The 18,511-nt window shown below is 40.7% G+C and overlaps 1 protein-coding gene across 4 annotated transcripts in view; it reads right to left on the bottom strand.

The window, feature by feature from the left end:
• Positions 1-18,511, bottom strand: part of grid2ip (Grid2 interacting protein) — a 34,410-nt gene that overhangs the window by 11,070 nt on the left and 4,829 nt on the right. For 2 of the 4 annotated variants that reach the window (XM_023949495.1, XM_023949494.1), the window contains exons 3-13: positions 10,823-11,104; positions 9,876-9,961; positions 8,336-8,405; positions 6,196-6,354; positions 5,963-6,118; positions 4,700-4,851; positions 4,478-4,612; positions 3,184-3,269; positions 2,914-3,067; positions 2,256-2,557; positions 496-540 (exon numbers count right to left, since the gene is read on the bottom strand). In XM_023949495.1, the coding sequence (XP_023805263.1) occupies positions 496-540; positions 2,256-2,557; positions 2,914-3,067; positions 3,184-3,269; positions 4,478-4,612; positions 4,700-4,851; positions 5,963-6,118; positions 6,196-6,354; positions 8,336-8,405; positions 9,876-9,961; positions 10,823-11,104 (1,627 nt within the window). Of the gene's footprint in view, positions 1-495; positions 541-2,255; positions 2,558-2,913; positions 3,068-3,183; positions 3,270-4,477; positions 4,613-4,699; positions 4,852-5,962; positions 6,119-6,195; positions 6,355-8,335; positions 8,406-9,875; positions 9,962-10,822; positions 11,884-18,511 lie in introns of those variants that run through there. The other 2 variants (XM_023949496.1, XM_023949497.1) reach the window with 2 other exon arrangements.

Consider the following 18,511-nt stretch of genomic DNA (forward strand, 5'->3'; position numbering starts at 1 on the left):
CTTCTGGTAACTTTTCCGAACTTTAACGCTAATCATCATCAATTTCTTCTGGTAACTTTTCCGAACTTTAACACTAATCCCCATCAGAGTTTCTTCTGGTAACTTTTCCGAACTTTAACACTAATCACCATCAGAGCTTCTTCTGGTTACACCTCTGAATTTCTATGATAATTAGCAGTCTAATTGAACTTACAGTGTCAGTTGATTAAATACTTGAAAACAGAAACTTACTAAGGATTGAGTGAAAAAGGACAGAAATCTGTCAAATGTTTACTCCGGTTCTGTAATTTTTACACAAAAAAGAAAATGATTTTTAAGCACAAAGTGTTTGAAACATCTGCAGATCTTACACGCGTCTACATGTGAAGCACAGAAAATGTACTGATATAAAGAAGCAGCAAAAAAAGCAGCTCTGCTTAAAACAGAAAAAACATTCAGGAAACAGGAAGCACGGCAACGTAATGATGCTCTACAGCCTAACTGAGTGTTACTTACAGGTTCACCTCTTCTCCTCAAACCATGACAACCATCTTCACGTATCTGTTCGTGTGATACAATAATAAAGTCTTACTCCTCCAGTCATTTTGCCAGCAGAGATACAGTGTGAGTGAAAAGGATGTGAAGCAAAGCTAACATTCCTTCCATAACACATTTTTTTCATTTGTTTTTAGGATTACAACCTATTTAGAGACACATTTTCAAGAATATAAACATGACTTTTCTTGTGTTTCTATTTCATAAAATTGATGAGATTCAAGTTTTGTATCTGTCAGAACATTTCTTGTGGTGTGTGGGATGGATGCAGGGAAGTCTGAAAAACCTTTTGGAGGAAAGTGTTTTTTTAATGTTTAACCTGGTACACAGTGGATCTCATGAGGGGGAAGCTGGGTAATAAATGAGTTCATTTAGAGCTTTGAATGTGAGAAGCAAAACTTTAAAGAAGTCAAAGAGGAAGCCTTATAAAGGCCTGATTTTGTTCCACAGGAGAACTAAAAACCACCATAACGCCCTGACTCATTCTTCCGAGAAGTCCTTAACAGCAGCCAAGATAATTAAAGGATTATTATTTTTCACCATCAGCTCACTAAAATCTCCCTTGATATTTAAAGTTGTCTTAAAGTAAGAACCAGTTGTGAATACAGGAGACATGAATCATTGTTTCACCCCCAGAACTGAAAGAGGCTAAAGTTTAACACCATTTGTTCATATATTTATTCATATTTTTTTAATAATAAATACTTATTAATAATGTATTTCCCATTCCAAATATTATGTACCTTTAAAAAAAGTCATGTTTTTCCACCATTAAAGCTTTCTGTTCATTTTAAATTAAAACTAATAGATTTTTACATGAAGACTTTTTAAAACTTTTATCACTAATCTGATTTAAATTCTTACAAGCTTTGAATCTTTATTCAAGCCTGAAATTTTAGTGACACAGAGGAACAAGGACTTTTAGTTTTCAGCTCATTTTATGGATAATCCCAATAAAAAATTAAATAAATTTTTTATTTTTTTATTTTTTTCTTCTGCTGTTTTTAACTGCAAATGTTCAAATGGTTAAAAAAAAATCCATGTTAACAGCAGCAAATCCTCCAATTCTAACAATTACAATTTGATAGAAAATATAGAAACGGGGGAAAATATTAATTTGGAGCCCTAAGTTTGAATAGAGTAAATATTTTTTGGGTCTCCTGAAAAAAAACGATCAGCTGAAGTTCACATGTATGAGAGTCCGATTATTTTCGTTTGCTAAAAATCGATGACTGTTAAACTGTCATCTGTCGCCAACTGGCCAGAAAAATGCCGTTACTGACATTCAGGACATCTCTTTGACCCAAAGCTGAAATAAATGCAAAGAAATGTTATAACCTCACGTTTTAGAAACTGCTGCAAAGCATCTCAGATCTTTTCCAGAAAAATTTAGACATTGAGATGTTTTAGCTTTGTGTTTGTCGGAGGTGACTTTAAAAACTCTACAGAGACTGATTTGAGACAAAAGCCAGAATCAGTCGTCAGTCGTGTGGTGCGACCGTCTGCTCAGCCGCTGTTTTCTTTCCAGGATAAACTGGACAGAGTTAGAATGGGGATCGATGGATCACAATCTTTGCAGATGACTGTGTGATGTGTGTTAAGGGGACAGATTCAAGCAAAGAGCAGAAGTGTGTGAAAGGAAAAGGAAAAGCAGATGTTAGAAAAGTAGATGAGTAGAATTTACTCCCTATTTGAAGAACTGGAATGACGTTTCTGCTCACCTCCTCGTAGTCGTTCTCGCCGGGTGCAAAGTCGTCCACCAGCGTGACCCGGTGACCCAGCTGCTCACTCAGAGCGTCCAGAAACTTGTCGGTGTCCCGGCTGCGAGGCGGCCGGGAAAAGGTGAAGAGCTTTCTGCGGCGGGTCGTCGTGTTCGGACCGCTGTCTGACAGCAGAGGGGAGGCCGGGGGGCTCTCCAGGCTGACGTAGGGGTTGGAGTCCACGCTGCTCTGGTGGTGGATCTCGTACACGGGGGTCGGAAGAGGCTCCTTCCAGGACAGCGACAGGCCGGATTTACGATTTCCTGCAGAGATCAGGGTTAGAGTTGCCCCTGCTGAACACTCAGAGAGAGTTTTTCTTGTGACAGCCTTCTCTATGGGTCAGTTTAACAGGTAAACTAGGCAACAAAAAGTGAAACTGAAGCCTGGAAAGCACAGTTTGCTGGATTTGAATGAGCAACTCATTCAAAAATCAGTGGTTTTTGTGCCATGTTCACAGCAAATCAAATCAGTGGATGTGTTTCTTCATATGATGTGAACATGGCATCTGTCATCTGCCATCAAGACCAGCATATAAGCACTTGACAGCCAAATGTCCTGGGACCCCTGATAAAGCTGGCAGCATGAGTGTGTTCGGGTGCGAGTGTCGGCCCCGGGGTACCTGTGAGGGGGGGCAGTGTGAGCGGGGAAAGAGGGCGGCCGAAGGGCTCGGCCTGCCCCGGCGCCTTGGGCTCCGCGGGGGAGCCGCCGCCCCGCAGCGGAGACACACTCTTCCCTGCGAACATGCTCTCCAGCTCCGTGTACACGCCTGTCATCTGAAGGCGGAGGCAGGATCAGCTGGTTAGCTCTCCGATTTGCAGAGTCATGCTTCACGAGCGGCTCTTCAAAAGAACAGACCTGAGGGCTCAGGGATCACTGCAGAAATACCTACATGACTGAGGTCAGGGGACTCTGGGAAGGAGGTTCCATCTCCTGACTGCCTCTCCTCCGGGCTCCCACATTCATCCAAATGAATTCCTAAAGCACAATAAAGCACGAGGAGACATGAAGACCTCCTTCATCCACCGCCCTCCAGCTAAGAGGACAGATGAAAGCATGGAGGAGCCAGAGAGGAGGCAGAGGCTCGGCTCTGGGAGGAAGGAGTTAGCAATGGTGATGAAGATCCATGGATGCTACAGCTGATGGGCCTCCGTGCTCCCGGGGAGGGAGGGGGGGGCTCATCAAAGACAGAAGCAGCTGAGATGAGGAGTTCATGGGAGGGGAGGTGTTTGCTCTGCAGAGCCTTTAAGACGGTTTTCACGTTAGAAAACCTGAGAGCTGAGCAGCACAAACACAGACTCCTCTGTGACTCGGGTTCATGACAATCCTGTACAAAAACTGCTCCATTCATTTCTGTTTACACAACTAAACAACTCAAACTCACCAACTAAAAATAGTTTTACAATTATTTTAACAATAAAATTAAGATGATTTTAAAATAAAACATGCTAAAAAATAAAAACTGATCCTTTTTGCTTTGAGGCTTCAGTACATGCAGATTATTTTTTATGCTTGTTTGTTGTTTATATATCTAAATAACTCTTGTTTACCAAACTGTTTAGGTTTTGATAAAAAAAACTGAAATATAGAAAAGAAATAACTATGAAATGTATGTGTAAGTGTATCTCTAATTCTTTTTATTTTTCATTTTTCATGAGTGATCATCCTGTTAAATTTATCTATGTGATGATTTAATTTCTTTTGTTTGTTGTAATTGCTTGAAACAAGCCAATACCAATCAAATAGAATAAAAACATGAAGCAGGAAATATAAATAAATAAATAAAACTTGAGTAATAAATGAATTATTAATGTAAACATTATAAAATAAATTCGGGAATAATACTTACAAGGACAAGCAAAACATAAAAAAATTACTTACTTCTTAAATTTTAATCGCGTTTGGGATTGAAAAAAACAAAAATGTTTAAAACCTTTATGATTTTTATTGTTTATGTGGTTTTAGGCTGTTCATTTAAGTCTTTAGAGTGAAAATAACTTTTATTGATTTCAAAGAACACTAAACATAAAATAAAATCTGTTACTTTTTCTGAAATATTTATAGAAATGTTGTTAAATGTTTGCAAAAGAGCATTTCTTTTTTGTTCTTTTCCATCATAAACTGGTTTGACATGATTGGACTTGAACGTTGGTAGATCCCTGTGGAGGTGCTGCCCGCTCACGTACCCATTCCCAGGTGAGTCCCGATGATGCAGTCGTCGGAGCTCCGCTCCCGGACGCTGCTGCGGTACGACGTCCCGGTCACGCGCACAGAGCTGCTCCGCCGGTGATGCTCCGAAGCTCCGTCCGGCTCCAGCACAGCTGTGACACGACCAATCACAGGGAAAACATCAACGGCTTGAGGCCAAAGTCCTGCCTCTGTCTGCAGACGCCGCCGCCGCCACTCACCGCTGCTCTTGAACCCCAGGAAGCGCGACAGCTTGCTCTGACAGCGCTCCTGCTCGTCGTAGGTCAGCAGCTGGTAGATGAACTGCCAGATCAGCTGTTTGGCCGGAGTGTCCAACACCGGAAACACGTCAACGATCAGGGTGTCCACGTTCCTGCAAGGATAACACATATCTGCTAGTCAGAGCCAGAGAGTCTTCACCATCTCTGCTGGCATTCAGAGCTGACGAGGAGGAAAATGTCAGAGAGCTCTTGGCTGTTCACAGACGGAGCATGGTTGGACTTTAGTTCTAATTTTCAGTGTTTTTCGAGCAAATGTTTTGTTTTTTGTTCAAGATTTTAGATCCATTTGTTCTGTGCTTTAATGTTGATGCACGTGAAGCTGCAGAGGCAGGCGGGTACATCAATAAAATCAAATAAAAACTTTCCACACAAACACTTTCACGGTAATTATATCATAAAAAATCTCAAAAACATCACAAGTACTTATTGTTGTAAAACAAACTCCACAGAAATCTCTGACGTTGTTACTCTTTCTCTCCAGAGTAAAGCAATAAGTTTAAGTAATGCAAGATGTGGATGTGTCCTCATCTTTTTACTTTTGCGCTACAATTGTTGTGGTCCGGGGAAAAATGTTCTCAACAAATGAGAAAAAAAGATCTTAAAAAAACAACAAATATTTTATCAAAGACTTTAAAACTATATAAAAATATTATCTTGAAAATCATTGAAACATATCTAAAAAAAATGATGTCAAAAATCATTTTAAAAAATATTGCAAAAAACTGAAAGAATTCTATTTAAAATCGTTTAAAAATATCCTAAAAAAAATCAGGATCAGGTCTTTGTCCAGCTTGTTTGTAGTTATTTGCTTTTATTAGCATGAAAAACACAAAAACATTTGCATGAAAAACACAAAAAAATGTAACATGAAAAACATGGAAGAAAAATTAGAACGAAAAAAAAAACGAAAAATAAACGAAAAAATAAAACGAAAAATAAACTCAAAAAACATGAAAAATTGGCATGAAAAACAAGAAAAAAAGTACAAAAAACATAAAGAAAAATGTGTACAAAATAATCACAAAAAATTAAAATGAAAAACGTTTTCTTTTTCTTTATTGAACACAAGAGACTTCCGTATGGAGGAGTCTCACCAGAGTGTTGGAATAAGTTTCCTCCATAGCCGGTTTATGATTCTCAGTTTGTAAATGTTTTGCGTTAAAATCATTTCTATACGTGTTTCATGCCTCTGCAGCGTCTCACCGGTGCTGGAAGAAGATCTCCAAAGCTTTGCAGACGGTGTATCTCTCTTGGATGGTGAGCAGATGCTCCAGCTGCTGGCTGAAGGTCCGCCCGTGGACTTTGATGCTCGGAGGAAGGATCTCCGCCACCCACTGGAGAGAGCTGAGAGCCGGAGACCTGCAGAACACAGAACTTGAAGACGATTGACCTTTGTCTAAGACGTCTACGGCCGGGACGTGACGTCAACTCCTCACCGGGATCGGGGCAAAGTGGTCGTGGTTGGAGCCAGATTTGCAGGTTCGTCCAGCTCTGTTTGTTCTGAGGAGACGTCGCAGGGACCGTCCTCCACCACTAGGGTGGGCATGGCTCCGCTGCCCTGCAGCATGGACACCACCTTCTCATGGGAGCAGCTCCTGCACAAGGAGACCAAAACGGACATGAGAAGGAGAGGCAGTAGTCAGATGTGTGTGTGTGGGGGGAGGTATTGTTTTTTTTCATAATGTTTGGTTAAATGTGGCTTTTTTTACACAAATGCCAAGGAAAACCTTCCGTTTTCCTCCCACGTGTACTTTAATGCTGCCATAAAAATGTCTCTATCAAAAGTGTAACACAAATCTTTTCCTCATTTCTTCTTCAAGCACCCATCAATCATCCTGGACTGCAGGTCTTTGCTCAGAGCTGAACAAACCGGTAAAATGTACCGATATCCGGACTCCCACTCGCTCGCTGACAATGAGAAGGTCGGGGAGTCCACCAAAGAAGAAGGGTGACCCCCACAGAAGAAGTTTAGCTATGGTGCCTCCTGCACAAGCACAGACACACTTTTAGATTTACATTTTCTGTTGCGCTCAGCATCCTTTATGATGCAGAATAACCTTTTTGTCTGATGCTTAGCTTCATTTAAAGAAGAGTAAGAGAGTTTTTTATATAAATAATATCTTTAGGAAATTCAAATGTGGTTTTTTTTTTGTTCTTTTTACAGTTTGGATTACTTCATTGAGCGAATTTCATAGAATAAGAAAGTCTGACTGTGATTTTCTATTTCAGCATTTCTTAAAAACTAAAACTTATCTTCTGCCGTTTTATCCCTAAAACCAAAACTATTGTCCTAATATGGAGGTTTTCATCTGAATTTCTCCTAATTTGGTCATACTTTTTTTTGTTAAGGTTGTGTGTGATGATATGATGAAAAACATATTTTTGAAGCAAATCTGCGAGTCTGTGATTTACAAAAACATCGTGATTGGTATTTTCCCCCTTAAAAAATCAAAATAATAATAATGTTCAATCTGATAAAGCCCCATGTGAAATTTGATTTTTTTCTGAGTTTTCTTCCACCATCCATATCTGTGGTCTTTCTCTTCTGCATCCTTTTTGTGTTCTTGTTGTGTTAAAGTAGCTCCTCAAAAGAAAAAAGCAAATATTTCCTGAATTTCCACAGAAGTCAATGTTATTTGTGACGTAGAAAAATACGCTGGCCGCGCCACAAATTCCCGCCGCTCCATTCCGATGTGGACAAACAGATCCACGAATGTCTTTGTTTTGGTCGTCTGAGCTGGAATCTGGATCTAAACTCCACGGCTGGACAGCTGCAACATTGTTCGCCATCTTGGCTGCAGCGGTAATGTTAGGTTGGGCTTGTGAGGGGGCTGTAAGCTAGCAGGAGGGGGCGTTAACAGCACAGCCAGCTTCCGCCCTTAGCTTAGAGGCGTATTCCTAATGAACTCCTGCTGCTCTGCAGAAACTATGTCCTAGAAAACAACACAGGTTTATTGATTCTGGCTAAAAAAAAGTCATATTTAACTAACTAACATTTAAAATATTGTACAATTGTTGCATAAGTCAATTTGAATGATCATAAATGAACCAAATTATGTGTTTTTGTTGACTTTAGGTCGTGACTAATCTTAACAGACTCATTTGGATGAGAATTAATCATCACAATATGGCAACAATTTCTAATTCCACGTGTTTATCTGTGAATGAATAAAGAGAAGGAAAAAAAATGGGATTTGATGAAGTCAACCTAGTGGAGCAGATTTGTAAACAGAACTAACTAACTAAGAGACCACTGGGAACGCTTTGAAAATACACCGAGAGATGATGGCAGTTGGTCTTTAAAGAGGGGAAAACAAGTCATTTTAAGGAAAAATGAAACCAGAAAATTCCTTCAGTTGTTCTGTTATCAGATGTTATCAATAAAGTCGATCATGCAGGTGGAAACAGCAGAAAGTATGATAAAAGAAGGTTAGTGTGTCAAAAAACTCTCCCTATTTATTTTTTGTGCTTCAATTAAAACAGGTAAATGTTACCTTCATGCTTTTCTCCTGCATTAAAAAACAAACAAACTGGAAGCTTCAAGTTTGTGTCTTTTCTGGAGTGTTGAAGACAAACCTCATGTCCAGCCCGTTGAGGAAAAGGATGCGGTCGCCCGGCTTCAGCCCACACTCCTCCGCGGGACTATCTGGGAGGGGAACGAGGAGAATCAGGCATCAAGCTTGGGTTGAGAAATGGACCCTGGCACATGTCGTCCGGCTAACGAGGTGCGGCAGGCAGACGGGCAGAACGGTGACTAACGGGATCGACATGAGCACCGTGCTAAATGCTTTTATGCAAATAGGAGCAGCGGTGTCACAACAAACGGCTGCCGTCGCCTCCTCACACCGGACTGACATCACTTATTCTAATTCAGCTCTATTTTTTTTTCTCTTAAAGGCCTTTGTGGTTTCCGGGTAATCAGCAAAGGGTTTCAGACCATGATGGGAGACGTGCCACCCGCCCCCGCCATCTCCATCTCAACCTCCATAAGGCCCACTGAGTCAGTCAGCTCTAGCTGCTTCAGCACATGTTGGTGGGAGAGGATGGTGGGCGAGCGGTGTGATGTCATCAACAGCTACACACACAAACACACACACACACACCTCATGCCTCTCACAGGAATCCGGTAAATTCTCTCAACTTCAGCCTCGACTGCCTACTGAGCTCAGGGGTCCAGATCAGGGGAGTCGGAAAGCTTCAGTGAAGAATATTACTTCTTTACACCCGAGAAAGAAAACCCTGAAGCTTTTCTTACAATAATATCCCTTTTTCGGACATAGAACTACTTCTTAACTCAAAATGTTTTGCCTTTTTCCTCATAAAATGTACTCTTTAAACTTTTTTGCGCTAAACAAACTGCTGGAATTTCACTTCAACTAAACCAGTCAAATGAAAAATATGACAACAATTTCAATTAAAAAAAAGAATTAACAAACTATGAAGGTGATAACGCTGAAAAATGCAATAAAATAACCATAAAAGCAATGATAGGAGGTCTGGTTTCAAGGAAACATTTAAAATATTGTATAATTGTTGCATAAGTCGATTTGAATTATGACAAATTAAACAAACTACGTGTTTTTGTTGACTTTAGATTGTGACTAATCTTTACAGACTCAGATGGATGAGAATTAATCATCGCAGTACGGCAACAATTTCTAATTCCACGTGTTAATTTGTGACTGAGTAAACACAAGCAAAAAAACGAAATAATATAATAAAAGATTAGGTTTTTACCCCCCCAGTGCTTCAATAAATCAGAGAAGGTTTGTATAACTTTTCCAACACCGCCTCTGTTTGCGTTTGAAAAGAAAAACGACATAATAAATTACTGAATAGGTCTTTTTTGGCTGATTTCTACTGCAAAATAAAGCATAAACATCAATAAAAAGTCATTTGTCCCCTAACGAGTGACTGTTTTCCTCTTCACATCTCATTGAGAGTCATAAAAATCCCTTTTTGGTGCACTTACTGGCCTCCGAAGCCCAACGGCACCTCGTCAGGCCTTCCGCCACCCACTTCAAACGCTTCCACCTTTCCCACCAACATGCACAGCAAGGTCAAGCCTCCACGCAGAGGGAGGGAGGAAGAGGAGGAGGCGTCTCCGGGGTCTCACCTGGGATGACGGAGTCGATGCAGACGGGGGCGTGACCTCGCAGCGTGAAGCCGAAACTCCTCTTCCCCCGGTAGACGCGGAGGACCCTGAGGGTGCAAACAAAAACACGAATGCTGAAGTGACCTGGCATGACCTGACCGTGACTTCATCCCCTTTTAATTCGAGCCGAAATATACCATGATGTAAAATTTTCCAAACATTTGTCCAAACAAAACAAGCTTATAAGGCAGTTTCCTCAAAAAAAGATGTTTTAATTACCGGTACTCATTTTTAATTAAAAAGCCAATTAATGTCTAATAATAATAGAAAAAAACAGTGATCTTGTTGTTGTTTACTTCATTCTTGCTGTCAGTGCATGAATGAGGAGCCCAGCTGCAGCTTTTGCAGAGGAGCTGCTGGAGCCTCCTCTTTGTTTTCGTTTGTCACGTCTTGGTGGTGGGAGTCAGGAGACGCGGGGGGGACATCACGTCCCGTTGCCTGAGTCAAACTTCAGGTCTTTGTTTTCCCTTCAAACACCTTCTGCTCTAAAGCAAAATCTTCTGACAATCTGCAGATTTGTTTTCTTTTTCTTTTTTTTGCATCCCCCACCCCTCCATGAGAAGTGAGGATGAGCTGCAGGTCCACAACGTGTTTCCATGGAAATGACTCCAGGCTGCACTGCCTGAGTGTCTAAACAGAACAAAGAGACGCAGAGGGGAGAGAAAACACCGATTTACAGTATTCTTTACAGCTGCGGTTATGTAAGGCGGGCTAAATGCAGAGAGGCATGCTGGGTGTTATGTGAGCATGTGAGGAGGCTGCGTTAACCAAACTCTGACCAGCAGGTCTGTCCCTTCCAAATTCACCAATTCTGGCTTCTTTTAGGGATAAAAAGACAAAAAAATGTCCAGTAAAGGATTTTTTTGAGGAGTAACCCCCCCCCCCCCCCCCCCCCCCCCAAATCTCACCTCTGATTGGGTCCCAAGGGAGGATGCGCCGGGATCCCGGAGACGGACTTCCTCACCCCCCTGTCCTTCTCCGCCTCACCTCGCCCTCCGGGTTCCCCGCCATCCCTCGGCACGGAGCTGGCCCGCTTGGACCCGTGGCGGCGCTCGGAGTGGTCCTCGCTGCGACTGCGGCGGAGCCTGCCCTGCGGCTCGCTGATGCTCTTGCTGCGGCACAGCCGGTTGATCACGTTCTGGGACACGGCATCGTCGAACCGCTGCCGGTGCTTCTTGGGGATGAAGATCCTGGCAAACATGGTGGCATGCGAGGAGGACGGGTTAGAGGTTTGACCGCAGGAGAGAGAGATCTACATCACAGATCCACTTCAGTCCGGGCTTTCAGTCTAGAAATGATAGATTGTTTTCAGCTCAAGTGTTAAAAAACTTGATGAAGTTTGCGATCAACAGGCTTCCCACTGTGAAGGTCCGGGATGTTTTCCCTGAAGCTGCCAATTATCTCCAGAGAGACAAAAATAGTGGGTGAAAAAAGTGAATTTGCAGAAGAAAAGTGAAGTTCTTCTTGCGGAGGGAAGCGAGATGAGGAAATCGTGGCATCGGTGGCTGCTTCCCGGAGTCTGAGTGCAGCAGCGAGAGGAACCGGAGCCAGAATAGAGCAGAGCAAAAAGGTGTGGGAGTGAGAAAGCATGGGATTTCTCCTCTGCTTTCCCTCCCTCTCTCCATTTTAAGAAGCTGAATGTTTTTTCCTCTCCCACGCTTCCGTCCACACCTCATCTCTGATCCAGAGGCTCCCATCCTCCCAATTCAGCTTTTCCTTCAATTGACAACCTCACATGTTTCTAAATAGAAATGTGCAGCTTAATCATCTCATGTAACATCAACAAATAACATTTACATGCATATGTCCACTCAACATGTAAAGTTGTTGACATAATCATGCTTTTTAGATGTGGGTGTAACCTCTGAACCCAATGATCAGAAGTTTCTGAGTCAAGTTGCAGGATTTTTGTATCGTTAAGAGTTAAAGTCTCATTATTTGTTACACACCTGAGTGTGTGAACGGGTTGGATTGTTGGATGGGGGGGTTAAAACCACCAAATTGATGACCAAAACACGAAGCCTCCTATATCTGCAAATGTTTAGACGTTGAGTTTAATAGTGACAACAAAGAAAACTCAACATTTTTAGACAATTGAAAGAAAATCCTGTCCTTTTTATGACAAAAACCTCCTATTCTAGCATTGACTAGAATATTTGAAACTAATTTTTCTTATTTTGGTAGGAAGTTTTGTATCAATGTGGTGGTTTTCACCTCCCGATCTAACTTGTTAACGTTTTAAATGGATCCCCTTTTAAAGTCTTTGACATGACTCAGCAGTGGATTTGAACTCGCAACCTGCCGGTTTAGGGGCAGACACTCTACCACGAGGCCGCTGAGTTCAGTTTTAAGATTGTAAAGAAAAATTTCATCAAGACAAAACACAATTCAACAAATAAAGTCCTGAAAGTGCCGACATCGCAAAAGGAAGAGACAGCAAGATGCTGCTTTCCACCATCAAAAGACTGTCAGAACTAGGATTTTATATGAGGATAACCAAATAATATTAAAAGACTGTTCCAAATAATCCAAGACGGCACATAGCTCTCAATCCCCAGCATCGTTTTCCATGGTTTCAAGATCTCAATCAGGCAAAAAAAAAAAGAAACACTCAAATAGCAGACTTTAATCACTAAAATCACAAAATTATCCAAATGAATGTAATAAAACAGTGAATTTCAAATCTTTCCATACCTTTATGTTAAAAGATATTTGAAGTTCAAGGATTAAGATACAGTTTTTGTGCATCCTAAATGTAGTTTTTTTTTTTTTTTTAAAGGTCGGCCAAAGTTTCAAAGAGTTTGCCAGGTTCTGAAAACGTAAACACTGTTCTGTAAAACACGTTGATCATCTGAATGCATCAAAAGAACCAACTGGGAGCTGAACCTCAGCACAGTTTCGCACAAACAAGCGCTCTGACTCCCTCCTACACCAGTCTGCTGTGATCCGACTCGCCGATTTGTTGTTGGGATGAATCAGCCGTGTGGTTTGAGAAAACAGCCTCAGTCGGCCAATTAGCAACAGATCAGGTCTGAGAGATGAGGAAGAAAAAGACTTCAGGTTCACGTCCAGAGAAGCTCATTAAGCCGCGAATCTGCCTGCTCCACAAAACAACCTGGATAAAGTAGAACCGCTTCCCTCCTCACCAATCAGAGCAGCTCAAGCCTTTAGTTAAACATTGAGCTGGTTCATTCGTTCTTTAATAAACTAGAAAAATAAAAAAAATTATGACAGGAATTAAAGGAGTTTTTAACCAAGAAGACAAATTATTTCAAAATGAAAGATCCATACACAATTAATTAAAAATGTTTTACAGAACAAATATTTCATGAAAAAAGTTTTAAAAAAAATCCAGAAGATTGATGCCTTTGTTCTTTTTGACCCTCAAGCTTTCAAGTTACTCATGATTAGTTTGAGCACACTTTAACCTGGCACTCACTGTACCTCTGACAGCTGACTCAACAGCTATTCAAAGCAAATCATTCAAACCTTCGTAGGTTTTAGCCAAGAGCTGGGCTCAAATTCCAATAAAGTTTGGAAAATGTGGATTATTTTTGCGAAGAAATCTGAATTTTATCAAATGACTTTATAGTTGTGACGTCCGCAGTGAACACACATGAGCCGGGGCGGAGTGACCCCTCCCTCTCTGGCGTGCCGTTGCAGGAAATGGTTCCTTGAAGCCAAAATCTCATTGACTTCTGTAGAAAAATGACACATGTGCTTGACATGTGCTTGATAGTCCTATTTTCTTTGCAAGTTGTTCAAGTTATAAACTGACCAATCAGATGCCTCAATAAGAGTAAGCGGTCTCACGCCCAGCGTTCATAAACGTTTGACAGACTTCGTGTAGCCTTTCAACAAGCTCACTCCTAATTGGCAAGAGCAGTTGCCATAGAAACCTTGACTCAGACCAATAATTGCTTACTGACTCCAGCATGTCGAAGTCTGCACCGCAAAAAAGCTGGAAGAAAACTATGTTACTAATGGGTGCGCACCTGTTAGTTTTTCCCCCCGTTTTTTTTATTCTTAAATGTCCCTTTGGGGGCTCCATAAGGTACAAATGCAGGCCATGTATTATCAGTGTGCTCTCTGTTTCTGGTGAGCACCTGTTCCTAATGGCTGCACACCTGTTACTAACTGCTGCACACCTGTTCCTAATGGCTGCACACCTGTTACTAACTGCTGCACACCTGTTAGTTTTTGTTTTGTTTTTTAACTTCAGTTTTTTTTCTTAAATGTCCCTCTGGGGGCTACGTAAGGTACAGATGCAGCCCATGTTTTACGAGTGTGCTGTCGATTTCTGGTGGGCACTTGTCACTGATGGGTGCGGACCTGTTATTAACGAGTGCACACCTGTTACTAATGGATGCTCACCTGTTATTAACAAGTGCACACCTGTTACTAATGGATGCTCACCTGTTACTAACGAGTGCACACCTGTTACTAATGGATGCACACCTGTTATTAACGAGTGCACACCTGTTACTAATGGATGCACACCTGTTATTAACGAGGGCACACCTGTTACTAATGGATGCTCACCTGTTATTAACGAGTGCACACCTATTACTAATGGATGTTCACCTGTTATTAACGGGTGCTCACCTGTGAGTTTTCTTTTTTTTTTTTCAATATTTTTTTCTTCAATGTCTCTTTGGGGGCTCCGCAAGGTACAGATGCAGCCCATGTTTTACTAGTGTGCTGTCGGTTTCTGGTGAGCCCTTGTTACTGACGGGTGCGGACCTGTTATTAATGAGTGAACACCTGTTACTAACGGGTGCTCTTCTGTTAGTTTTCTTTTTTTTTTCCTTCAATATTTTTTTCTTCAATGTCCCTTTGGGGGCTCCGCAAGGTACAGATGCAGGCCATGTATTATCGGTGAGCTGTCGGTTGCTGATCACTCGTCGGTGTATTTGCAGCCTGAACGCAGACTGCTGGCTACAACATTCAGACTCCTCGTGGGATATAAATAAATGTTCTCTGGTGCTGTAAGCGCAGCAGCCCACTCGCTCCCTCTCTGTTTGCTATCTGTGCCTCCCTGCTGTCTGACATATAGTCACATAGATACAGTACCTGTCAGCCTGATGTCTGTGTGTGTGAAGCTGCTGCCAGCTTTGTACCAAAACTTTATCCTCAGAAAGACCTAATCCGACCTCATTTGTAAGAAACAGAGATCTATAACTGTCTGGAGCAGCCCCACTTGTTTTCTCAAAAAAAAAAAAAAGAAAAGCAGGAATGATTTGCAGAAAACCATAGACCTAATTTAATTTCAGGAGTCAGGATGTGGCTCCAAGGCAGACAGACCAGTTTGGTGCATCATCTGTCTTTCTTGGGAGACTGGATGCGTGGTGGAGAAGCTTTTCAGATTCATGAAAACGTCGATTTTTCAACACAATTCTGAAGCTTACACTCAATTTTAGAGGGGGCAACAAAGGATAAACATCTTTTTAAGCATCCAGACAGAACAAATACAACTAACTGTGCATTCAGAATACAGAAAAAAAACAGATTTTAGCATTTTTAACTTTTTGTTGCTTGGAAAACCATCTTTCAGATGAAATATAATTGTCTAAAAATGAAAAATATCCAGTCAGCTGCTGTTGTGAGGATAAAAATGCCTGTGCAGTTTGCATCTGACAACATCTGTCTTCGTTTTCTTCGTTCTTTGCAGATTTAATTGGAGCTAATCAAAACAGAAGTTTTTTCAGGTAATTGCAAAGCTGTTATTCAAAGTGCCGATTAAAAAATAAAAAACACAGCTTCAACATTACAACTTGTACGTGAGAATGCAGATGCTGGCTGAACAACAGTCTTTGAAGCAGACCTTTGGGAAGCTCAGCTAGAGTGAAACTGCAAACACGACTAGTTGTTTGATTTGTTTCTCACCAAAAGAAAATCTCCTTTAAATGCTGTGAAGCTAAAATGAGCTCAGATAAAAGCCTCCAGAGATATAAATAGTATTTGGTATTTTTAGGCTGCTTGTAGATGTAAAACGAAAACCTCTCAGCTGCTCACTGAGAGCATCAGTGCTCTTAACAAAAACATAACTCAAAACATTATTTATAAAGAGTAAATAATGGATGCAAATTTGTTTTTATAAAAAAAAGTTATTTAATCTGTAAGGGAACATGTAGAAGTGAGATTTTGATTTGATTGATTGATTGATTGATTTGATTTGATACGATTTAATTTGATCTAATTTAATCTGATTATATTATATTTGGTTTGATCTGATTATATTTATTTTGATTTGATCTGATTATATTTGATTTGATTTGATCTGATTATATTTGATTTGATTTGATCTCATTATATTTATTTTGATTTGATTTGATCTGATTATATTTAATTTGATTTGATCTCATTATATTTATTTTGATTTGATTTGATCTGATTATATTTGATCTTGATTTGATTTGATCTGATTATATTTGATTTGATTTGATCTGATTATATTTGTACATGGTACAAGGACCATATAGTTTTTGCAATTCTTTCTTGTTGCGCCTTTGAGTAAATATGTCCCATGGCCACAAACTCACCAAAATTGGCACACACCTAATATCCGATGACATTGAATTTTGAATAAAGTGAACCAGCCCTCCACCAAAACACAAAACAAAAGATGACATCACAGAAACTGTAAAAGAAAAAACTGCAAGGGCCCAAAATCTCTCATTCAGTTCAAAAATGATTTCAGAATCCACTATTAAAATCAAAACACAGATGTTGGGGATATCCAGAGGATGTTTTAAAATTATTATGGGATGGCCACCGTACCTACTGCTCTGCGATCATTTTGTGGAAATGGGAAATTTGGCGATTTTCCCACAAAATGGGAAATGAAAACTTTGATCGATCCGTTCAAAATTTCACACACACGCCAACAGGCTAAGTCGACAACCACAACTGAAGTTTTGTTAACCTTTGACCTCAGAAAGGGTCTGCCATCTTGAACGTTTGGCACATCCCGTCAGGGGTCGCTTCGGCGAATCAGCTTTCACTGATTGGTACATGTGGTTTGGCAGAGTTTTTACGCTGGATGCCCTTCCTGACACAACCGTGTATTGTATCTGGGCTGGGGACCGGCACAGGGAAACCCAAACTCAGGTTTCCTTGTGGCTACATAGTGTAGCATGAATAGTTCTGCCAGGACCCACACTGGATTAAGCTCATTGAACCCCTGGGAAGTGAACGCTGTTTTCCGGTACGCCATTCCTAGCCAACTTAACCATCTAGCCACTTTGCCGTCATCTTGAAGATTCTAAAAAATAAATAAATCTTTAGTTCCAGATACAAATTTAAACTCCCTGTTGGGATTTGGAGTCATCGCCTCCCGACTCCTTGAGCGTCACTGGGAAGCTACTTAGGGAATAAAGGGTTGGTTTTAGAGTTTGTAGATTTTTAATAGCGTCACCATGGTAAGCTTGCAATATTGGCGTTTCCCTGTTGCTCGCATATTTTTCACTGAAATAATGTGAAAATGTATTTCATGAATCCTTGGAGCAAGCTGAACGAAAAAGTTATAACATACGATACGAACGTATTTGGAAAAGTGGGTGTGGTTCACAAAGAAACCTCCGTTGCCAAGGAAATCAAAAGGTTTACTTTTGCCGATTCTTCTAAAACTTACATAAACCTCTTCTTCCCCCCCAGGCGACCAAAAAATTAAATGGTTGCCATGGAGATAAAACCAACAGAAAGATGCCATTTTGAAAAAAGTGTTTCGTTTTTTATTTGTATAAATTTTTCACGTGCAAACCGGACCAGGATGGCAGGGCAGAAGGGGAGAGTAGCTTTTCACGGTTTGAATTTTTACATTATTTTTAAACATGACTAAAACGTTGTTCGGGCGTATGTGTGCATACAAAAAACAAGGAAGATGAACACAAAAAAATAAATATATAAAATTAGAGAAAATACAGACTTTCTATAAATTCTTAAACCTCAGTTACTGTTGCTCTTGTCCTCCTGCCCTGTTTCTAAGGAAACAAATTATTTTAAAGCAATTTTGGGAAACATGTGAAGCTCCTTAAATCAATGAAAAAGGGTTCTCCTTAAGGAACCCTGAACCATCTGATTCATGAAGAACAAACACTCCAGCAGACTCCTCTGTTGCCATGGAAAGATTTTCGCCCTCTCATCAGCCTCACAATGTGCAATAAAGGATAAAAGCTAATTTTATTAATCAATCGGTTGATTAACCAGACTTTTTCATTTTCAATTAGCATAAATTTTAGGACCGTGTGTCTCGATCGTCTATTAAAAACGAGTGTTTCGAGCTGAAACAACTGAGAGCAGATTCTGGCTGCTAGCTCCTGCAGGCAAAACACCATCATTATCAAGTCTTAAAAAATAAATAAAAGCTTTTGCTCAGCGTGAAGCACAAGTCAAAAAAGGGTTGCAACCCAACATGGCTCACGAAATTCCCCTATAGGATCAATTTGCTGAGACTTCCTGTCAGGCAAACGGATCCAAGAATTTAGGAGGAAATGATGAACACATTTGAGCTGCAGATGAGGGTTTTTTGGTGCTCGGTGAAAAAACAGTTGCATTCCCACAGAGATGCTGGCAGATGCTGTCAGCACCCTTTCAAA

Source organism: Oryzias latipes, chromosome 19 (assembly GCF_002234675.1).
Source record: "Oryzias latipes chromosome 19, ASM223467v1".
NCBI classification, from domain to species: domain Eukaryota; kingdom Metazoa; phylum Chordata; class Actinopteri; order Beloniformes; family Adrianichthyidae; genus Oryzias; species Oryzias latipes.